This window comes from Gymnodraco acuticeps, unplaced genomic scaffold, assembly GCF_902827175.1.
Source record: "Gymnodraco acuticeps unplaced genomic scaffold, fGymAcu1.1, whole genome shotgun sequence".
In the NCBI taxonomy this organism is placed as follows: Eukaryota; Metazoa; Chordata; class Actinopteri; order Perciformes; family Bathydraconidae; genus Gymnodraco; species Gymnodraco acuticeps.
The window spans coordinates 335,046-359,509 of NW_022989904.1; the positions used below are offsets into that span (position 1 = coordinate 335,046).

Sequence of the window (24,464 nt, forward strand, 5' to 3'; positions counted from 1 at the left end):
AATAAAAAGTAAAAGTGCTAATTTTAAAGAAAAAGCACACATGAGGTCTTCCTCAGACTCAAAAAACAACAGCTCTAAGTTTAAAAAAATAAATAATTATATTTGGATCCATTGAGTTACATGTTAAACAAATATGTCCCTGCTTTGTAAGCGATTGACCATTTGGGGCTCTTAACATCATGTTGTGCCTGGAGACCTTCGTGCGTCAGGTGCTCTGGCTAATAATTGATAGATGTGTAGAGGCAGCGTGTGGTGGCTTCACAGCTGGCTGGCTGCACTCCACAGCCCACTGCTTAGTCACCAAAGCCTCCAAGCATGGTTAAATGACGATAAGAGTTAAAAACTGGACATCAGAGGCCAGTATTGACAGGCACCATGAGCGGTCTGCTCTCCCTTTTGACATTTCTGGCCTTCACCTCTGCGGCCGCAAAGCCCAACGCTGGGTTAAAAACGTGGGCACGTTTCAGAAAGCTGCCTTATCCTGGAGATAAGGCGTTCCTCTATGATACCTTCCCCGAGGACTTCATATGGGCCGTGGGCACCGCTGCGTACCAGGTGGAGGGTGCGTTTGAGAAGGACGGCAAGGGGCTCTCTATTTGGGACACTTTTACGCGCGGTGGGAACCGGATGGCCACCGGGGACGTTGGCAGCGACAGCTATCACAACATCCGCGCCGACATCAGAGCCATCACTCAGCTCGGGGTCAGCCACTACAGGTTCTCCCTGTCCTGGTCCAGGATATTTCCCAACGGCACCCGCGGGAGCCACAACGAGATGGGCACCAACTACTACCGGACCCTCATCAAGAAGCTGCAGGATATCCGCGTGCAGCCGGTGGTCACGCTCTACCACTGGGACCTGCCCGACCACCTGCAGCAGACCCTCGGCGGCTGGAGCAATCCGGAGATGGTTGGGATTTTTAAAGACTACGCAGATTTCTGTTTCCAGACTTTCGGGGATGATGTGAAGTACTGGATCACCATTGACAACCCGTTTGTGGTGGCGCGGCACGGGTATGGCACCGGAGTGGTCGCTCCCGGGATAAAAAACGACCCTGATCTCCCGTTCCGGGTCGGACATATTCTCCTTAAAGTGGGTTTTCCTTTTCTTTTTTTTTTTTTATGTTTGTGGCAAAGTTAGTAAAAAGTATAATAATCTTCTCTGAAATGTTGCAAAAAAAAGCATGAAATGGAAATACTATTGTGAAAATTAAGACATTTCCATTGAGGACAGTATCCTTAGTGTACTTTCCACCACTGCTTTTATCTAATTTATTGTGTTTTTTTATGTTATTATGTTTTTTACATTTCCTACTTTTTTATTCCAATTCCTCTTTTACTTTGAGGTGCAGTCAATGTTTCATCTGCCTTATTAGTTTTCATTCACCTGTAAAGGACTTTAAACTGCACTGACCAGACCTGAGTAAAATAAATATTGAGTGATATATTGTCTTAATTTTGTCTTTCCCACCCCTCACCATCTCTTCCCATCATCATTTTATATCTCCCTCTTCTCCTCCTCTGTCTGCCCATCACTTCTCTCTCTCTCTTCCTGTTTCTCCTGAAGGCTCATGCCGCTGTGTGGCACCTCTACGACCGGCTCTACCGCCCCCGTCAGCAGGGCCAGCTCTCCATGGCTCTGGCCTCTCACTGGATCAAGCCCAGCCGCACTCGCCTGGAGAGCCTCAGAGAGTGTCAGTGCTCCCTGGATCACGTCCTGGGCTGGTTCGCCCGGCCCCTGTTCACAGACGGAGACTACCCCCCCTGCATGAAGGAGAGGCTGGGTTCCCGGCTGCCCTCCTTCACCCCCGAGGAGAGGGCGCAGGTGAACGGAACAGCAGACTTCTTCGCCCTCTCTCACGGAGCGGCCCTCAGCTTCCAGCTCATCAACGAGAGCCTGATGTTTGGGCAGCTGGAGGAACTGGACCTGAGGATGCTGCTCTACTGGATCAACGCGGAGTACGACAAGCCGCCCATCTTCGTGGTGCAGAGCGGTTGGTAGGTGTGGGTGTTGGGTTATTTACTCCATGATGTTCTTGTCTCTCCTGGTGTGATGGAACATCTTGTTTTAACTTCTCAACACAGGTACGTTCTTGGCAATACTAAGACGGAAGACCCAAAACACATGTACTACCTCAAGAGGTTCATCGCAGAGGCACTAAAATGTGAGTTCTGATAGATGCATTGTTTAAATAACTGGCAACTATTTTGATGATCAATTAGTTGTTGCAAAAATTCAGTTTTCAGCCTCAGTAAGTATGATGATTCCAAGCTTTTCTCTTTTTTATATCATATTAAACTATTTTCAAAGATATTAACTTGGGCTTTGAGAAACTTCGATGACATTTTTTTACTATTTTCTGAAATGTTAGAGAACAAGCGATCAATCAATAATGAAAATAACCGTTACCCTAGTAATGCACAGTCTGATATCATCCATTTAACACAACAGTTGTTTCCCATATGATCATCATTAACCCTTTTACATGAAACGTATGTAAGGAAAAAACATGTCACTTGAATCTTTGCTCACCATCTGTCTGTGTTTGCCAAACAGCGATCATCATAGACGGAGTGAATGTGATTGGATACACAGCCTGGTCTCTGATAGACGGCTTTGAGTGGCACAGGGAATATGGGATACGACGGGGACTTTACTATGTTGACTTCAACACTCTTGACATGAAAAGGGAGCCAAAGACATCTGCCACCTTTTACAGGTACATATTATCATGTGGGGATTTTTTTTACAAAAGTATGAATCAGATACCTTTTGATTTTCACAAATAACAATAATTTATACTAATATTTATATTAAGGCTTTTTTCTAGTTTTTTCATTCTGTTGAATATTCATTATTCTTAAAGAAACGTCATCCAGAGGAACGGTTTCCCAGAGCTCCCAGAGAACAGACCAGCACAGGGAATATTTCCGTGTGATTTTGCCTGGGGGGTGTCTGCCAACTCCATACAGGTACAGTATTTGTGTGTGGTGTGTGTGTGTGTGTGTGTGTGTGTGTGTGTGTGTGGTGTGTGGTGTGTGTGTTGTGTGTGTGTGTGTGTGTGTGTGTGTGTGTGTGTGTGTGTGTGTGTGTGTGTGTGTGTGTGTGTGTGTGTGTGTGTGTGTGTGTGTGTGTGTAATGTATAAGTGTGAGTTGCCAAAGGGCAGAGGTCTGATAATGAAACAAGAATACTTCCTCATAAATAGAGGGACTTGAGAAAACATTAACAATGTATTAACTCTTGGTTAAGAGAGTGAGTATAGACTTCACTAATATTTACTGAAGTGTGAAGTTATGTCAACTCTGCAAAAAGAAAATCCTGTAAATAATAATGTTGTTATTATTGCTATTTTAAATTCTGATTTAGTGTTGTGAGAAATTAAGTTGGCATGTGTGATTCCTCTCCTTTTTGAAGTTTCATCATGTTCAGCACATCATTTCTTTTAACTTGCAATTTCCATGGTGAAAGTCCAGCTCAGAATCAGCCGTGACGATGAATCCTCTCTTAATCATAAACCACATATCCTCACACTATGCAGATGAGCTATAACCGGAGCAAGAGTTATTATTGATTTGGACCCATCTCACTTTTCTTTGAATATGTGTGTTTAAGGTAAACGAGGGTAACAGGGTGAGCGAGTGCATGTTTACATTGGTGTGTTTCTTCTGTTTTAACATACACTGTTTATATATATTTTCTCATGTCATGTCAGGTGGAGACCACGCCCAGCCAGTTCGCAGACCCCAGTGTTTACTTGTGGAACATCTCCAACAACGGAGAGCTGATGAGGCTGAAGGGCGTCACAGCCCCCCCTTTGCGCCGAACCACACACTGTGCAGATTACGCCACCATCCGACAACAGGTAGGCCCCCCTACCAGGGTTTATCTTTTTTATAGCTTAATGCATTCAAAATGGAGGAGGAGAATGAGTTTGCACTGAAATGTTCTCAATTATACCATTCCAAAACTATGATGTTTGTTAGTGCCATTGTAGGTATACAAGTGTTGTTTTTTTTGTGAAGGAAGCAAATCTCTTTCCAAGCTTGGACTAATGTCATCACACATGCATGCCAATGAGGAGTTGTAACATGCCATACCCTCTCATCTGTTCGTTGCGTCATAGTTTCTGGTGCAAAAAAGATGGTTTTCAAGCTTTATTTTTTGCTAATTCCAATTTTAAAGTATAATTTAATTAGGTCATCCACTATAGGCATAGAAAACAGCAAGCACCCGCATCTTGGTGTGATGAGGGTGATCCAATCTGGAAAAAATATCACATAAAATTGTACTTTAATCTCAGAAAATGTTCAGTCTGAGAGAATATAAGGTTTTTCCCTTAGTAAATGTACTTTAAACTCAATTGATTGGGTTGTATATGTGTTGTTTCTTCAGGGTGAGTAAAATAAGTTACATGTGTATCCTCCCCCCTCTCTGTACCACAGGTGGATGAAATCCGGCAGGTGGGGGTGAACCACTTCCACTTCTCCCTCAACTGGTCAGCCGTGGTGCCTTCAGGTGACGTGGCTCATCCCAACAGCACCCTGCTGGGCTACTACCGCTGCTTCACCCGCCAGCTGCTGCAGGCCAACGTCACGCCCGTGGTCACTCTGTGGCACCACACCCGGCAGCGCAGCAGCCTGCCCCCCCCGCTGGACACCGCCAACAAGTGGCTCAACAGGTGGGGTAAAAGCCCTTTAAATCCAGTTTCTCATTTGAAATTGCAAACATGATTATAGAGCATACTTCATGACTCTTAAAGCTTACAAGTCTGTACCAAACATCAAACGAATAAATACCCAGGTATGGTGTTAAGCAATTTCCGATGATTTCTGGTCTGATGTTAAAGTCAATATGCGTCATTGACGTTCCACAGGAAGCTGCTCTCACTTGCTGCCATGGTATCATATTTACTTTTCCTGTAATAAAGCGATATCACTAAACCCACTGATCATCACAATATTTGAACTGTTGACCATGGAAAAATCCAATGTATTGGCATTTTCTTTTTCAAATTTAAAAACATCTCCTTAGATCTATCTCGGACATTAAAAGTAATGTAGTTCTGATGAACACTTGTATAAACGCAATCTTAGTTCATTTATCAAATTTCCTCTTCGGACTTCTTCTCTCAGGAAGACTCCAGGGGCGTTTGCAGACTATGCCAGACTCTGTTACAGAGAACTAGGGGCCCATGTGAAGATGTGGATCACCCTGAATGAGCCCAACGATGAGATGGTGAGCTACCAGGAGGGACATCAGATGCTGCGGGCGCACGCTCTGGCCTGGCACGCATACGACCGCGAGTTCAGACACTCCCAGGGAGGAAAGGTCAGTAGGGGCATTTATTTATTTTAATACATTTATACTACCTGTATGTTGTTTTGCTTTGATGTAAGTATTCAAACAGCCAGCAGGGTGATATCTTTTCTAATGGAGTTTCTGTTAGAATTTGTGTGTGCGACTTTTTTGTCTATATGTTTACAAGTTTACCTCTTGGTGTTTTTACTATTTCTATAGCATAAATCACTCTTTCTAAAACAAGTTATGTGAAATACAACACCTCCTTGTGCACCACAGGACTCCTCAAAGTATTTGTATCAGTAGTATACTAAATGTGAAACGTTTCATAAATTACACATTGGCTGAATCACGTCAGTCTCTAGAAGAATGAAAATGACACAGACCTGCACGTCCATGTTTTGTGTCTCAGGTGTCTCTAGCTCTGCACATGGACTGGGTGGAGCCGGCGTTTTCCTTCAGACGTGAAGACGTGGAGCCAGCTAAAAGGGTTTTAGATTTCCGCGTCGGCTGGTTTGCAGAGCCGATCTTTGGCAGTGGAGACTATCCTCTGGGAATGAGGAGCTGGCTGCGTCAGCTCAACTCTCTTGAGTATAAATACTTCATTCGTACTCCATACAGTCGCTTTGTTGGCTATAGAATAAACATTTCAATTTAGAGTCACAATGAAGACATTTCAACAGATCATCTAGCTTCCGTCATTTCATGTATATCTGGTTTTAACAGGAATCAAGGGTTGCTGTGATTATTCAAAGGTGTGATATGATGGAATATCAGTATTATTGGTCATGATGTTGTAGAAGCAATATAACATAAATTACGATGACAAGTATAAACATATGATAGGTAATTTGGCAAAGTTAAACCACTATCTTGTACAAGCTTTATTATCTCCTGTTTACATGTTGTTTTCCTACAGCCTGCCAGTGTTCAATGAGGAGGACAGACAGCTGGTCAAAGGGACATATGACTTCTTTGCCATCAGTCACTTCAGTACCGAGATGGTGACGCATGCCAAGGAAGACTCGTAAGATAAAATATTTGTTTTTTCCTTTTTATGACGGTGGGAAAAGAGAAATGTGCTTGTTAACCATTATGCCACTGGACACATGTTTTTCCCTGATGTAAAGACACATCCAGCATCTTAAAGGCATACATACATGAACATGAAATGAGAATGCTTTTTACGACACATAGTTTCTGTATCATCTGCAGCTACACCTACGGAGCCATGCTGGAGGTCCAGCACATGATCGACACCACATGGATCATGTCCCCGAGGCCTGTGGTGCCCTGGGGCCTGAGGAAAGCCCTCAACTGGGTGAGAATAGTTTCACACAGACATCTGAAGTATACTTGTGATCTGTCCTTTTCTTTACTATACAAAAACCCGTAATAGCAGGTGTATTGACAGGGCAGACAGGGTTTGATTTGAGACAACCAAGAACAATGAAGATCACTACCCATACTTCACTGTTTTCCCCTCCACTCAAACAATGTGTTTTGCTTATATTTAAAATTCTCTATGCACACCAATAATTGACGTCACAATGATGTATGAGATATCTCGTATCCAGCAGTTCAATTGAAAGCTGAACAATTAATCAGAGTTTAATCAAAAACTCAACATTTTGTGTCGAGATTATATTGAAATATTTATTAGAGCTATGGCCAAATTGCAGTCGGCACATTATTTGTAGAAGGCAACATATGTGTCAAATTACTATTCTGTTATCAGTCAAGTATTATGGTTCAATGTACATTTCCCCTTTGTTTGACGAATAAAGGAATTCAGATTTTGATGCTCACACCATGATCATTGAATATTTTGTATTTGTTTTTATTTCTTCTTGCCCTCTGCCATGTAAGGTGAGGGAGCACTACTGTGATGTCCCTGTCTATGTGATGGCTAACGGGGTCCAGGAGGACCCGGCCCGCTTCAAAGACAGTCTGAGAGTCTACTACCTGTACAACTACATCAACGAGGCCCTGAAAGGTGAGACCGCAAACACACATCTGCTGTGGAGCTTTCTTTGTATTAATGCATTGCTCTCAAGAGCAGCATGTTGTTATCACTGCATTAGTACACTGCGTGATCAATCCTTTGGCGGGGATTTAAGTTTTTCCCCTTGGCCTCTGTATGGCTTAATTATTAGACAAGTATTTGGGTCACTGCCCTCTGAAAAGTCAGCTGACTCAGAACACACACATACAAATATCAACAGAGACACACTCTGCACTCTAATTGTGGAGTCAAGGTTACTCGCTTTTCAATTACCTGTCCTTGTAAAGTTTATCGGGGTAAACTCAGCGAAGACCTTGGTTGGCACTTCAAAACAGTGCACTGCAGTGTCATGCTATGATGTGCACAAAGTGTCATGTCATTGTTTGTTGCAGTGTGCTCTGTCACCACTAGGTGTCATCACCCAAATATAAACAGTTTGTAATGTATATATTTATTTAGACTGTAAGGTAACTTATAAGGAATGAATTCATTTTAAAAGCTTTATGAAACCTCTGGTTTGATATTTCAAAGACTTCTTATAGTTGTGACCTAGAAAATCAAACAATTGACTTTGTGAATTCTTATTAGGAAAAAAACTCTATTAGCAATGTTTGTAATTCACGCTAAATGCTCAAAGAACATGATTGTTGTACACATTGGGTAAAAAGTTAACATACAAGTAAAAATGTAGATGATGAGCTCATCTAACACTTGTAGTTTATTTTCTCAGCTACACAAAGTATTGCTTTTGAATGGATGTTTGGGAAAGGCTATATGTGCTATATATTTTTGGGTAACTCTTAATAGTAAAGCATCATAATAAACCACTTATAAGAAACTCATATGTAGCTCTAAGCAGATATGAGATATTTATTGATGTAGTTGTTTAATAGCTGTTCAAGTTATTGAATGACAATACAACACAGTCTTAATGACACTTTTTGTTTCAAAGGAGTTTGAAGGAAAAGTAACTGTACAGTTATAAACACGAGTAGCCTACCTGGTTCTGCTATTTAATATACCATACAATGTATTCTACGTGTATATGCTTACACATACATGATACATAGGGGAGGTTTAAAGGGTAAAGAGTAACCCAGCCCGCATGTACTTACGAGCCCCTGAAAATAAATGTTGCCGCCCCCCCCCACAGCGTACACACTGGACGGAGTAAACCTGAAGGGCTACTTTGCGTACGCGCTGAGCGACGAAAGAGACCCGGGCTTCGGCATGTACGGCCACGTTCAGGAAGAGGTCATCATCAAGGCCTCTCTCTCCAACTACCGCAACATCATCCAGCACAACGGCTTCCCCATCCAGGGCGCGACGCCGCAGCAATGTCCCAGCATGCCTCAGCCCTGCCTCGGCTGCCACGTGCTGGTCAAGAGGCCCTGGCCCGTGGTGGGCTTCCTGATGCTGGTGGGTTCAGGGGTGCTGATCACCCTGGGCCTCATTATCTACTACACAGCCAAGAGGCACAAGGAGTGTTACTGATGAGTGACAGTTTTATTTTTATGAAAGAAAGAAATTAGCTTGTTGTTCAATCTCAATTTTACTTAAGTCTCAATTATTGGATTTATTTTGACTTTCATGTTGAATGAAGTCTGAAAAGTGGTCCAATCACCTACACATGTTTAGTGTTGCAACTGCTATGACATGTTAGGTTACCAAACCTGAGGAACCTTTTACAGCTAATATAGGCTGCACATTATTCGCATCCAGGATGGTGTATGTCAGATTTTCAAAAGTGTTTGTTTGTGATCTAATGTTGATTTGGTAAGTCAAAGGTCACCGATTAGGTTACCATTTTTTGAGACCTCTTGCACTCCAACCAATAGTTTCCCCATAATATTCAAAGCAGAAGTTATCCAGAGGAGGAAACCTGTGAATAATGTTTAAAAGATGAAACTGGATGTTAATATCGGAAAAACTTCTGATAGGACTATTTTACACGTTTAATGTAATGTTGTTTATGCAGTTTTTGTGCGTGAGTTTAACTGTTCTTAGTGCTCAATTTGAAATGCGTTTGCTTAATAAGGTTAGAATAGAATTAGCGCCTTTACTACATTTTTCTTGTTGTATAAGACCAAAAATATATACCTGAAGCACCCATAGTTACCAGTAGATTCAGGAAACTTTAGTTTTATTAACCCCCCCCCCCCTCAATCCCTCCCCATGTTTCCCTTTGAGCAACTTCAGACTGTATTATAGTGATAGTGTCGTGTCATAAAATACACGTCTGGTGCTTTACAGAGTGCAACACCAGGCCTTTTGAATAAACAATGCAATGTATTATGTTGTTCTGATGCAGATTTGTATGAAAACATTTATTTCTTTTGATTCATATTATAATACAGATGTTTGCCTGCAAGTGCTTCTATCAAAACCGCTCTTTTCTGGAATATGTTACACCACTATAGTGAAAGTTCAAGGTTTACAAACTGTGTACAGTGCTGAGCTTTTAGGTAGCTATCAATGGCATAAAGCGTCGAACAGTAAGACTATCGCAATTCATTCTGGGCTGAGTTAAGGCAACACCACCACCATGCCTTACAGAGTACACATTTAAACCACCATCAAATCCACACATTTGAGGTAATCAACAAGTGCTGTTGAAATCCTTCCAGGAGAAGCGTCAGTATTTTAAGTCCATTCAGAATCAGAACATCATGGCATCCAGACCGTCTTCCATGAATTTCTTGTAGATGGCCATGAACTTAGCAACGAAGGCCTCGAGGTGGTAGATGGCTTTGTTGCCCAGCTGCAGTCTGTGTTCGTAGAACGCTGCCATTTGGGCCACCTCCGTCTTCAGCTGGCCGTCACAGTTACTCAACAACTCGGTAACCAGACCCTGGAAGAGGATTGGAAAAGGAACATTAATAATTATAACCTTAAACATCACGTCAAACTTTTTCTATGCGGTGTATTGAACGGTACCTTCATAATGATATCAGGGGGGATGCAGTGAGTCAGCAGCTCGTACAGCCTCGCTCGAACCTCCAACAACCTGGAACAGATTCAATATTTAAATATCAACACAAAACTGATTTACTTTACTTGGTAGCTTAAGAACCAACTAAACAGCCTCTTTCTCTTTGCATCCTACCTCTGAGGGCTTTGCTGGCTCACGATGGCATTAGCGGTTTCCCTGAGATACACCTGCCAATCCGTCTCTGGGACGTCCTGGTCCGCGGAGAAGGGGTACCTGGGAAAGATCGGCACGGGTTAAATAAGCTGAATCTACAGATATTGTTGAGTATTAATAGTTACTTTACTACTTACTGCTGCACTCTGCACGCCTCACACATCAAAAGCGCTTTGCGGAGGTTGCGTCCAGACTTATCAGAGATATTCTTGGCTAGCTCAGGTGGGAGGAGCAGACCCTCTTTTTTACAGATTGATGTCAATACATTACAGACCTGCCAAACAGAAAGGAGAAAATGGAATGAATTTCCACATGACTCTGCAGCTACTTTTAGGTTTGCTGATATGCTACTTTTCGATGATTACTTCTTACACATTATCTCCATCTTACCTCTTCTGTGCTCGGCAGAGGGACTCTGATAGCGAGACAACGGCTCCGAATCGGCTCAATGACTTTGGAGGTGGAGGTAGAGCAGAGGATGAGCCGGCAGGTAGACATGTACTTTTCCATTGTCCGGCGCAAAGCATGCTGGGCATCCTTCGTGAGTCTGTCCACCTCTGTTAGCAACACAACTGAGAACAAAGGTGTGCAGATTACAGTGACAGTCGGATAATGTTCACAGATCCACACGTTTAGGATTGATTTAAGAAAACAAATATTGTTCTTAAACATGGGCCTGCATTCACAGATTAGAGCGGAACAAAAGTTTGTGTCTTTCCTACCTTTGAACTCTCTCTGGGTGCTCGACTGGATCTGCTGAGACTGAGCCATGGTTTTGATCAGCTCTTGAATCACCACACGGTCCTGGTTTCCAGCATCGCTGTTAACACAGAAAGAAATGCTTGAAAAAGCTGAAATTATTACATTTATTTCATCTGCTCCAAACTAGGGGTGCAACAACTAATCGACTTAATCGATTAAAATCCATTACCAAATTAGTTGCCAACTAATTCAGTCGTCGATTCGTTGATGACGTCATCACATGTGTTTTACGCGCCATTAAGCTCCAACGTTATTGGTCTTTTTATCGGTACTGGAGACATTTAAAAAATATATGTCATGTATTCTTGCTACAAAACATTATATCGCAGTCTTAGTGTCGCCAACTCGTTTCTAATATGCAAAAAGACAAACAAATGCGTCTATGATGTATTTTCGATCAGACGAGATCTCTCCCCCGTCTGTGTGCGAGGGGGCGGGGCAGTTTACACACACGCAGCTGCTTCATGCAGCGGAGCACACTGCGGAGATGGCGGAGAGAACGCGCTCCGAGGTGTGGTTAAACTTTACCCGTCTCGATGTGGAGAATACTTGTTACCATAAGTGCAATAAGAGTTTAGCATGTAAGCACGAGCAATGTGTCTAAACATTTAGCAAAAGTGCACCGCATGCAGACGGAGGAATGTACCGGGTTCGACCGTCTTTCTAGCAGCTCTGTAGCCCCATCCACGAGTAACGTTTCCTTTCAGGTGTTATGTATGCTAGCAGCAACACACGGAGTTAACTACATGATACAAACATGGGTTAATGATTAGAGGAAACTGAGTTATTTAGTTTGTTAAAGTTTCAGCTATTCTGTTCACAGTTCTGTCATCAGATTATTTAATACGATTTGTTAAAACACTGTTGTTTCTTTTGATGTGAAATATTATTTATTTAATTTAAATTAAAAGCTATGTTAATTTTGTTCAAAATGTGTTTAGTTAATTTAATAATATATGTATTTTTGAATCAAGTATTCATCTTTATTGTCTTGTTAGTTTCCACATGCCTAAAACAACCTCAAGCTAAATCTAAAAGTTGATGGCTAAACAAGAGCGTTTGAGAAATTGTTCAAGGCATACAGTAATAGTCCGAATAGTCGATTAATCGTTTCATTAATCGATTATCAAATTAGTCGTTTGTTGCAGCCCTACTCCAAACCAACATCCACAGTGCAAAAGAAGAGGAAAAGGAGCATTTTTTGTATTCCCCAAGATCAATTATCTTCCTTTTGAAAATATGAATACCTAAAAATACCTGCTAAATCAAATTAAGTTGGGCAATTGAATCAAACTAAATAGGCTGTACTTGTCTGCTATATCGTCCTCAGCCACAACATATTTATTGATAGAACCTTTATCTGCATACTAACCACCAACTACAGCTTTCCAATTAAAGTGAACAAAATTGCAACCATTTTCTCTGAAATGAAGTGGAATAGTCACCTGTAGATGCATCTAAACTGTTATGAAGTACAGTACTGGAGTAGATATTCATAGATACTTATTTATCATTTAGTTACCTGGGGTTGACTTCCAAGTGGTAGTTGCTGGCTATTGTGTTAATCTCAATTTTCTTCTTTGAGGGAGCCTAGAGAAGAGACACAGAAAGCAGGGATGCAGGTAAGCACTCAGAAAACTTGATTTAATCCCATGAGGGTGAGATGTCTGGAGGAATTGTTTGTTAGTGTTGTATTGTAAGGCAGTGATTCCCCTCTCACCACGATGGTCTGGTGCTCGATGCGCAGCTTCTCCACCCCGGCTCCATACAGCTCCCTCAGCAGGCACATGATGCGGGTCTTCTTCCCCGCGCCTGAGGGTCCGTACACCAGTAAGTGAGGGAAGTCGCCACATTGAACCTAAAAACAACACATTTAAAAAATACCTTTTGCTTTAAAAGAATACCTTTGCTTTCACTGGGCTATCCAATGTCTCATTTTCATTCGTTACGTGTATGAATGCTGGTCAGTGTTGCTTAGTAACGATAGCTGACTTGTAATACGTTTGGGTCGTTCAGTTGTTAAGATACTTATTAACAACATAACATAAAAGCAAACATTTAAGAAAAGGAAGGGCATTGTTAGACCAATCTAATGGTACTCAAATGACTAAACATTTGATGTACTTTATCGCACTAAAAGTAGTTTAATATGGTGGACATTGCTAGCACAGACAAGTTTACCTCAAGTTGCACTGACAAAATATGTTAATAACCAGGTTCATAGTGCCCATATATCTTGGTATAGCAAATTAAACGACATAATACTAGCCTTCATGCTGCTATTGCTTATAAAGCTAATGCTAACATAGCCTAAAAACACATTTAACCCAGCCTGCCATTTGTTTATCTTACCAGGTTTTTCAGCTGCGTTGCTTGGGCTTTATGATAGTCGAGTTTCCCGAGGGAAGTTGGTCGATATTTGTCCACCCACAAACTCATTGCGTTATGAATTTAGTAACTGTTATTGTCCGTGTTGACAGATGCAGAAAGCCTGGCTCTCCCGCGAAATATTGTTCATACGCAACCCGCGCTGCTGCTACTTCCGGTGTGCTACGGAGAGTGGAAGGAGTCAAAATAGCTACAGGCGAGGGGTAGATTCATCTAATTCCACGTGAAACCCACAAAACTGTAAGTACGCTGCTAAACTGCACACCAGATTTGGCAGTACTTCATCTGATAACGACAGGGTATCAATAACTGCATTCTGACAGAATTATGAAGGCTGTCATACAGTATTAGTTGTATACAGCTAGTAGCATAATTGTGAAGTAGGGGCTACTTGTCATGTTGGAGAGCAAAATGTCCCTGATGTCTCAAACGTTACTGTCACTTTTTGCAGGGGTGGAAAAGTACTCCTTTATCTCAAGTATAAGTTACAATCCCATGGCCTAAAGATACTCCCTTCCAAGTAAAAATCTAAATGGTATTTAAGTTAAAGTACAGCAGTTTGTATTATCAGCATTCTGCACTTATGCAGTATCAATGTAGTTTACTAAAAGTATTGTGCAGAATGGCTCCTCTCACACTGTAATTTAACTATATAATATCTTGTTTTGTGTTTTTTTCAATAACAAATATGCCTTCATGTAAGAGAATGAATGTGGAGCCTATTTGAAATACTTTATTGGATTTATAGGAAATATATTATGACATCATATATGAGCATATCACATGCTTTTCTTATTCAAAAGTAAACTAGCAACTATAAGAGCTAAATAAATGTATTAGTGGAGCAGTATAAAGTAGATTAGAATGGAAATAGTAAAGGAAAATGTGTTTCTAGATTGTATTTAGTTTAGTTACTTTAGTGAATGACTCTCCAGCAGTATATGACCCCCTCTAGTGCCACTCTTGCATGACTCTGCTGTTATGTTCAGATCTAAGTTAAGATGTGTGTGTGTATAGCACAGGAAAGTCCAGACTTGTTGTGAGGAAGCCCAAGGGAGGACAATGGGTTAGAAGGTACACAGCTAATGTTCCCCTTAGGCGACACTACCAGATTAATCTGACTATATATCCTATAGAATTAAAAGGATAGCATCTTTTCTTTGTTGCAGGTGATTTGCAGGCATTTACAGTGCAGACAGTAAGGCTACAAGGATACCATCAAGGAATGTGAGATAGTCAATCCCATTCAACATAAAACAAAAGCTCACGTCACCATGCTGCCCTTCTTTAACTAGAAGGTTAAACAGGTTTCCTGAGTAGCTTGGTCATTGCACAGGCGGTCCTAATAAATAACTCTTATCCTATGATTGCAATCAACTTAACCCATTCGATTTTTCAATAGTTACATTTGTGGGCCATGCAAAATGAAGACAAAATAAATCAATTTAACATATAATCCATTCAGCAGTCAAATACAACATTTTAATTCTATGTTTTCTGTCATGCAGTGATCTTCACTTAATGCATGGGAATATTTGTTGTCAAAATCAGGTTTTGTTGTCTTTTTTTTACACTATCTACTGTACACGGGGATAAAATAACACAGATGACATAACTCAGTGTGGGTGGATTAGCTAGTCTTGAAAAATACTATATGCTTCGCTCAGTGGGAGTGATTTACTTAACCACATAATAAATCATAGCAGAGCTAAGATTTTATATTCATCCTTCTCTTTCTATTCTGTAATTGTTTTAGTGTATGTATACTGTGCCTACATGTCAAATCTCACAATGCCTTCCTTTTCTCAGTTTCCCCCCCCTCGCCTTTCTACAGCATGACCCAGGTAAATATACGTCTCTATGACAGGAATGTTAATATATGGAGCAGCGTGTCTCAGCAGGTTAGCGTAGCTTGTACTGAAATACATGTTTGAGTCAAATTAATTGGCATCCATCCTCACAGCGATGTAGGACAGTGAAACATCTGGAGCGGCTGGTGGAAGTTTATCAAGTTCATTCATCAGATAGTTCACCATATGCTGATGCTGCATGGCCTTGCATTTAAAAATACTGGTGAAGTAAGATATGTTAAAGGTAATTCACCCGAAAACTCACTTAAACTTTCAATGGAACTTGGTCTGTGGTCTTTTTGACTGAACAATTAACCATACAGATTTTATTTGACATTGAGAAACCACTGACTGTCAATTGTCTGTCTCATTTCATTTATTTTGGAAAGACCTTATATTTCACTGAAATGTAACAATGCTTAAAGTAGTTTTTTTCATGCGCTGTTCTTTGTATTTGAATCAATTACAGCCAATATCTGTATACCTCTAAAAATACATTTTATTGATAGTAAGCAAATGAGATTAAAATAGCTTTACTCTTAGGACACCCTGCATGTTGACCAGATCTCCTCTCCCAAAGACCGTGAGGGTCAAACAGGCCTCAACACGCAGTCATCTTCAAAGTTAACGTACAAATAACAGGTCTTTACTCTTGACCTGCAAAACATAAAATCCAATGTGTGCAGGCAAACTTGAGGAATTCCACAGTCCATCGACAGCTTTTTGAAGACCATAAATCATTTTTATTTGGTAATAAACACTTCGAGCGTTGCTGTACTTAGAAAAAAGTATGATCGGAGAGATTTAAAAGATGATAAGATCATGCTAAAGCATTACTTCATATGATGTTGAGGAATGTGCTTCCAAGGTGAAAAACCCTTTGCCTCTAGCCATGTTTAACAGCATTAAGTAGAAAGAAGGAATGGGGAGGGGCAACACGTCTCATTTGTTTAATTTATGTGTAGCTTCCTAATCAGTTTGATCAGTTCCCCAACATACCTGCAGATTTCATTGCTTTTTGTGGATCATTTATCTTTTTTTTTTAAATCTCATCTTTATTTTCTGTCCTGCATATGCTTGCTTTTACGTGCAAAATAACAGCCACCCACACATGTGCGCACACAAGTAGCACACACACACCTGCCTGTGGAACTCACTGTCTTCTTGCTGAGGTAATAGGAGGGGAAAGCATTCCTCAACCCTTCCTTTTTCTCTCCTTCCCTCACACAGCATTTCATATCTGTTCAGAGGTAACCTCACTCTTTCTGTATGATCGGCATCATGCAGTTTATAAGCAATACGTAACGTTGCCTCAGCTGGATACTTGTGCTACGTCCAGGTTCTTCAGACTGATGTGTTGGATTCAAATGTTGGATGACAACTTCTGCACAATACTTCTGGTATGTTAAACAAGGTCATTCTGTGTTTGTTATTACATGTTATTTGCTAAAATGTTTTTTTTTTAAATAAATCCGTCTAAATTACAAATGATTACATAATCATTGAGATTGAGATTATTAATTGACATTAAGATGGTATAACGTTATTGTACAGTTTTAAGTCTGAAGTAGGGCACTTTTCTGTTTATTTGGCATACATGGTGTCTTTGTTATACAGGTATATTTTAACCTTATAAGACCAACCACTGTGTGTTTTAAAAGACAAAGAAGAAAATGCCAATGGCAAGGAAAGGGTGTTGAATTCAGCCAAAAATATCCAGCAGGAAAAAGCAATGTGTTTGAGCAAAAATGTGTTCGTCAAGAAAAGTCTGAGAGCTCCCGAGCGGTGCGCTGTGGGTTTTTTATCAAGACAGACTTGCTATTGATGTGTAATTGGACTGTTGCATTACACATTATATCAGCCCAAATAATCCCGTTTAACTAATATCTAGTACTGATAGCACAGTTTTCACAGCATTAAAATAGTTGGGAAGTAATTACTGCTAAAGTAATTTAATGCAGTACCTGGCCACGTCTCAGTGAGAGGGAAATTACCTTATAGACATTGTTTCCCAAAACAATAGACATCAACATAAAGAAAATAAACCAACACTGTTCACAGATCATTTTGTAATAGGCAACCATTTAATTTCCGAGTTTACAAAAACCTAGACATTAAATACAAAATAATAATCATATCTCAGTTTTATTTAGATTTGGCACACACCATCAAAATGAATTGTCATTACCATTACACACACATCCATCTACTGAAACAAATGACACTGGATTATAGATCCGCATTGTCTTCTTTAGTGTGCACATGTGTGAACAATATGACTCGATTTGCCCAAAGTTACATCTCATGTCTCTTTTCTATCTCTCCCTTTTCTCTCCAGCTCAGGAATGTGGGCCAAAGTGTCTTCCACTCACGCTTTGTTTCAGAAGCTGTGCGTGACCTGACAGCTCATCTGGTTCTGTTTGAATGAGGAAAACTCTCCACAAAGACTGAACAGTGGAGAACTGGTTCCCTAGTGATGCATGGAGCCTCCTCTGCAGTGCCGGTTGAGCAGCAGTCTTACAGGTACAGTCACCCCCTGGCTGTGGGTGTCTCTTTGAGTGACCTGCAAGGTAATGTTCTTAAATCAAAGCTCCAACAGCCAACTGAGAACCATGTCTGAACCTGTTCCTCTGCTACATGGAGATACGACTCAGCCGGACTTGGCTCAGGAAGGACTCTGTGGATGCAGACAGAGTTCAGACATGGCTCCTGGCGTGGATCAAAGTGGAGACCATCTGCCAGAATCTGTGAACGCATCAGAGTGCTGTTCATCTGAACGGATAAGAGTAGTGAAGCACAAACCAAGTGCCATTGTGTTCTGTGATCATGATGGTAACACGGACGACAAGGTGATCTCTGATGATGGAGAGTCCTCTTCATCCACTGCTGAAGAGGGAGAGGATGATGAGGAGGATGTTATTCCCGAGATGTCACAATATAAGGAATTCCTGGTCAGTCGTCAGCGTAGAAACTTGAGCAGGAAGTGCTTGATAAAGAGACCGGATGCCCAGCCTGATAACGCTGCATCTGGCTTGCAAGAGCCCCCCGACGAGGAAGAACCTGAGATCGCAGGTAGCCAGGAGGAAGAGGAAGCGCCTCAGAACAATGAGGAACAGGTAAGAAAAACAAGAGGAGAAGAGTGATAACAAAGACAAAGAAGTGTTATTCACTGTGCAGAAGTGCCAGAGCATTGCTTTGTTACATTGCACTGCAGACATGTTGACTTCTCAAAGTAGGAAAAGCATGTTTTCCTTATAGCTTTTAAAATGCTCTGTTGTTTTAAGTAAGTCATGGGCAGGCATGAGCTATACCAGGACCCTGAAACTAAAACAGCTAAATGGAATTAAGCATTCGTTAATTGTATAATGTTCACCTGTGCTTTTCCCATTGTTACATAACAAACAGCCTCATTAAAAAGGCACATTTTGTAACTGTGTTTACTACTTCCACCACTAGAGGGCGGCAAGTTGTTTCAAATGATTCACCAGGAGCTTGTTTACATTGTGTTAATGTAATGTAATCTTTATTAGCATTTCTTAATATCAACTCGGAACAATTCAATGGATTAATATACTTTACAGTATAATGTAGGGTAGTTAATACATCCTGATGAATTAGTGGCTATAGATGTATAATTATGAAGTATCGGATATGAAAAATACTTCTGACTGGGCTTCTTTGTTGCATGTCATCCTCCTCTTTCAGTCAAGGTGAATACAATAAGAAATCTTAAGAAAACATAGCCTGTTGCAGCACTTTATACCTAGCAGAAAAGCATTACAGCTCTTTTTACTTTTTTTTTAATTAGCGTGCTCTGCTCAATTATGCTTCCAAAATATTGTGGGATAAAGAGTTCATAATCGTTTGAAGTCTTTACAAAACGAGTCTTTGAAGTGAAAGAGAAAACGTGTTAAATAAAACGGGGATCTGAATAAAAATGTTGGCAGGTACACCTTCAATCATAAATTCCTCAAATGTTTCTCCTGGCCCGATCTGGCATCTCCAGCTCCCAGCATGCACTGTGCCAGCGGGTATCCATAGTAGTAATAGTGTGAGCGCGCCCCTGACCGCGTTCTCACACCTGTCAGAGCGGCCCTCAGCCCTCTGGCACGCTGCACACTGTTCTCCCTGTTGGACTGAAATGAAAGGATTTGTTCTCTCCGCCCTCCTTTTGTGATGTCGTTCCCAGAGTTTGACCAAGTAGCTTCTAAAGTCACTTATTGACAGGCTTAGGCCGTGCTCATTTGAATACCTGTTAAGTCAAAGAGGCCCCTTGTGGTTCCACATTCTTGAATTACTTGGTCCTGGCAGTTTGGTCAAACTCAGCAGTGTGGGTAACAATTTAGAGAGAAACACAAGTATTAAAACTGCAATAAGATTGATGTTGATCTGACAAGCATATATGTCAGCGCTGTTTGTTATTTGACCCTCAGCATGGTCTATAGGCATATGGCACATTACTGTCTCACCCAAATTAGCGGTAATATTTAGTTTTAGTTTTCCCCTTAGTGTACAAGCCATGATTTTTTTTTTTATAGATACAGGCGCTTGACTTTTAAATGTTAAAGATTTATTGTTAAAGATAACAACTATAGAGTTAGGGACATATGGTCCAGTCAGTCACAACTGTCAGGTCTCCCTTGAAAAAGAGATCATTGATCTCAATGGGATTTTACCTGGATAAATAAAGGTTTTGAATTGAATTTGAATTGAACTGTCATGTCCAGTGGTATATTAAGCCTCTGGATTTTGAAGATCACCAGACTAAGTTAGCAAGTGAAGACAACTGCTCACATAAGTTCAGAAATAAAGACTTTAACAAATCCATTTAGCAATATTAAGGTTATGCGCAATATACACTTATTTTATTTTATAATTTATCATGATTTGTTCTGGTAACCGGCTCCTTCAATACTTTTAGATTTCCGCCTGCGATTTTAAATACTGCTACATTTATTTACCATGGTGTACTTATTTGTTTTTATGTGTATTACTGTGTTACTGCTGTAACACTGCAAATTCCTTCCCTGCCCTACCAAAAAAGGATTTCTGATGTATCCTCTCTTCTGCCATAAGATCATTTGTCAGAATAATTATTGAGTTAGAGTAGCTAATTATGACGTTACACTTTCAATATTATATTGTCATTTAGTCATGTGCAAATGGATTCTTATTTCAGTATTGCCAAGCACACTTACTGCCAGAGCAAGGATAGCCTTCACTTACTTATTCATATTCTTAGCCTGTCATGATAATGGCTCTTTTGGTGTTTCAAAGACAGCTCAGTGGATAATGAAATGGTCTTGTAGCAGATATATAGTGATGCATTAAGAGCTCTATCCTCTGTAAACACTTTGGTCAGAAGCTTATTAACATTTCATGAACTCAGGGAGCACTCTGCTGTGAAGAGTGAGTGTGTGCAAATGGATGTCTGTGCCATGGTGTGCATCTTTGCTCACATTAGCACATTCAACGCTCCACTCTGCGTAAGTCCATGTTTGCAGTCAGTCATGCCAACGAAAAGCCTCCACTTTCTGTTTTCTCCCCTCGCCCCGGCTCTGTCCCCCACAGTGAGGGTAAAAATAGCACCCTGCTGCACATAGACAGCCTTCTGTGTTCCTGTGTGTAGGAATCTGGAGTTGTGGGGGCTGTAACACACAGGAAATGGCTTTACTGCCAGAGCTGTTACTGCAGAACTTTTTTAAACTGGTCAACATGATGGGGTTTGGGAATGGGAGTGGACAGAAGGGTGTGTTTGTGTGTGTGAGTGGGTGGTTGGGTAGGTGAGGGCTTGCTTGTGTGCATGCATGTATGTGTGTGAGTGAGTGGGCTGTTTTTGGACTTCATGCTCCTCAAAGGGGCCCTATGTGCTGCTATCAGCCTCTGGGACTCAGGGATTGGCAGCAGAGCCCAGAAACAAAGCAGTTTGTTCATTTCCTGGAAGGCCAGCGAAACAAGTGTTTCAGTCAGACTCCATGACCAATGGGTGGGGAGGGAAAGAGAGGGAGAGCGAGGGTTTAGGTATGTGCATAACTGAGCTGTATGTAGTGGACATGTATTACAACACATTAACATAACTGGCCCAACGCTGTTTTTAAAATATAGTTTAAAGCCAGTTTATGAAGGTCTCCTGGTTTTAATATTTCTCTTTCATCCAAGGCTCCTCTCCTCCTTGCTCTACAATAAAGTAATTGAGAAGGTGTCACTTCCTCCACAGTCCAGGGCACACTGTGTACCCCTAGTGGGGCTGAAAAGCTGCTCATGTGCGTGGAGGCTTAAGGCAATGAAGGGTGGAGTAGGTGGATGAGGAAGAGGAGTGTGTGTTGGTTAAGGTTCAACAGATTTCTCCGAGAGCAACATTCATCAGTGCAAGGTTAACACCAGAGTTTATCCTTGAGCCATATTTACGTGTGTGTGTGTGTGTGTGTGTGTGTGTGTGTTTGTCTGTGTGTGTGTCCTCTGTCCTGTGTGTTCAGGCTGCTGCATCCATGAATCTGCTTTGGGAAAAGTTGGATCACCTCGATGAGGGGACCCAGGAAGTCCAAAACTCCCACTCAGACGAGGCCAATGACGAGGAGCAGCAGAGCACCACGGTAAGTTAGTTCATTTAAATCAAGTCAGGTCTGATTTTGTTTAAAGGCCTTAAACAAGCTCTTGGATTTCAAACTTTATAAGAACAAATGTCACCAGAGATAAAAAGCTCAATGAAGAAGCCAGTCATAAAGGTGAAGTTAAGGAGCTGGTTTTCCATTACATGTAAATACTATACTGAAAGACTGCAACGTTTCTAAATGGAGACTAGAGACTTTCCCCTCAAAAGATGGACATGTGTTAAATAGCCCACCAGCTTCATTTCATTAAAACAACATATTTTATGAAGATTATTCAAAGGTGATTAATCAGGCCTAAATGGGGCTCACAATTGTATGATATTACGTTTTTTTATATGGAATGTAACTTCATTCGTATTACAATACGGACTTTCGCATGGGAGTATTACCATATCTTTTGTGAATTACAAATGAATTGCTATCATCAGTAATCACTACCTTAATATGACGTTTTTTTCACTTAAGTCGATCATTCACTCAAGTTAGAAAGACTATCACAGTGCTGCTGTGAGGTTTAAAAAGAGTTCCCTAAGTGTATTAATTGCATGAACATTTGAAATAACCCTTATTAGAATTCAAAATGATTGACGTGAATAATATAACTTTGATTCAACAGCAGCTTAGCTATAGTGCCATAACTCTCAGTATTATATCCATTTCAGCCACAGTTCATATAGCGCTACTTTACACCACACCATTGGAGGCCACACACACTCATGCACAATTTACCATTGAGTCATCATACAGTGTACCACACACATGTTTGGCTCTTAATTGGAATAGGTTGCCATGCTTGCATTCTCTCCCCCTATTTAACATGTGGTAGATTACATTCATTAAGAATAATAGTTTGGATCGGCTCCAATCCTGTTGTTCTTTCCGCCACTAAAGCCTTTTCTAAATCAGATGGTTTCTGTCCGGCATCCATCTTTAAAACCCTCCATGTTCCTCAGATAGTAAGAGCTGAACTCACACCAGCTTTCTGTTATTTTAGAGGTTTATTTAACATCATTTCTGGATGGAGTTGTAGCCAGCTCCTGTGCTCCTCTGCTCTCACGTTACATTCCTGCTGCCTCATTATGCTTACCAAGTGTACATCTGGTAACCTCAAAAAGCTCTTAAACCAATGGCACAGAACTTTAGGAATTCTTATAAAAGGGCTACATTTAATCCAGCTAATCTTAATCAAACTACCTGGCAGGCGATTCAAACAACAGACCTTTTTTTTTTTAGCAATGTGTCTCACAGCTGTCAATTATTTTTATGTATCACTAAAGTAACTTATTCTCAGTCGGTAATATATAGATTTTTTGAAGTAACCTATTAAGGTAATATACACAATAAAATACAATTTATTGGTCAATAAAAAAAAAGATCAATAAGAATTCAGTTCAGCCTGCCTGAAAGATGAAGAGGAGCACAGAGAGCATTTATTTAAAAAATGTCAAATATTTATACGGTAATAAAGATTGAATCACCTCAGCACAGAACACTAATGTGTCATTTTGTGTTATATTTTTGGGCGGTAAAAGGCATTCAGGGTTGGGTACAGGGCTGAGTAATTGAATATCAAAACTTTATCTTAAATACCCTGCAAAAAGTTCCTATTTGTTAGATTAGAAAGAATAGTCCAAAAAAAAACAAGAATACCAAATGTGTAAATAGAGAAAGTCATGCCCGAATTAGAAATTCAGATGACTTGTACTCTGTTTTGGGGACACAGTGTCCTTCATGTTGTTTTCCAAGTGTGACCGCAAAATTAGCAACGGCTCATGCCATCTCTATGAGGGAAATGCTCCACAGGGTCAGAAAGGGAATTGACTACACAGACAGGCATTGTGTGTTGTGATGTAGGGAAAATGTGTCCCTCTGTGCTCTCTGTTGAAGATTGGATTCTTGTGCCTTGTTTACAGAAACGTATGCCATTCCTCCCGCACTTTCAGTTACGCTCTCGTTTTCACACACACGCATGTTATCAGTAAAGTGTTGGACGGGAGGGGAGAGCGGGAAGAGGGTCTTCCCACTGAAGTGGGTACAGTAGTTGAGTCATGAGGTTTAGCAGGGATGGACTTTCCAGTGTTGTCAGTGAGTAAAAGATAGATAAGGATGGACTGGATGAGAGGGGATTTTTCAGAATAAGAGAAGGGCAGGTGCATCATCAGCAGTGTCTTATATCTTCAAACACTCCCCACCAACATCAGCTCAACTAAAAACTCTACAGAAAACAAACTGAGATACAGAGAGCCGCTGAAGTGGCAGGTGACATAAAGACAGGGACGTGGATACAAGACTGGAGAGAACATAGCAACATAGAGAGGCATAATACAGATGCTACATGGTAAGAAAATATTACTTTTCAGACATAATCACCATAAAAAATAAGCAAAGTAGACACATATCTGAA

The 24,464-nt window shown here is 40.8% G+C and overlaps 2 protein-coding genes across 2 annotated transcripts; one reads left to right on the forward strand and one right to left on the reverse strand.

Moving 5' to 3' along the window:
* Positions 1–250: 250 nt before the first annotated feature.
* kl (klotho) lies at positions 251–9,596 on the forward strand. The gene is made up of 13 exons (XM_034207350.1): positions 251–1,092; positions 1,567–1,997; positions 2,085–2,164; positions 2,557–2,719; positions 2,867–2,972; positions 3,714–3,863; positions 4,444–4,679; positions 5,134–5,329; positions 5,712–5,890; positions 6,219–6,326; positions 6,515–6,620; positions 7,169–7,295; positions 8,458–9,596. The coding sequence occupies exons 1-13, from the start codon at positions 376–378 to the stop codon at positions 8,796–8,798; spliced, it is 2,940 nt and encodes a 979-aa protein (XP_034063241.1). The 5' UTR covers positions 251–375; the 3' UTR covers positions 8,799–9,596.
* Positions 9,597–9,604: 8 nt separating this feature from the next.
* rfc3 (replication factor C (activator 1) 3) lies at positions 9,605–13,759 on the reverse strand. The gene is made up of 9 exons (XM_034207360.1): positions 13,564–13,759; positions 12,932–13,069; positions 12,734–12,801; positions 11,172–11,269; positions 10,840–11,021; positions 10,587–10,723; positions 10,411–10,509; positions 10,242–10,311; positions 9,605–10,155 (listed from the first exon to the last, which is right to left on the reverse strand). Exons 1-9 carry the CDS (start codon positions 13,648–13,650, stop codon positions 9,964–9,966), a joined length of 1,071 nt encoding a protein of 356 aa, XP_034063251.1. The 5' UTR covers positions 13,651–13,759; the 3' UTR covers positions 9,605–9,963.
* Between the last annotated feature and the right edge of the window lie 10,705 nt (positions 13,760–24,464).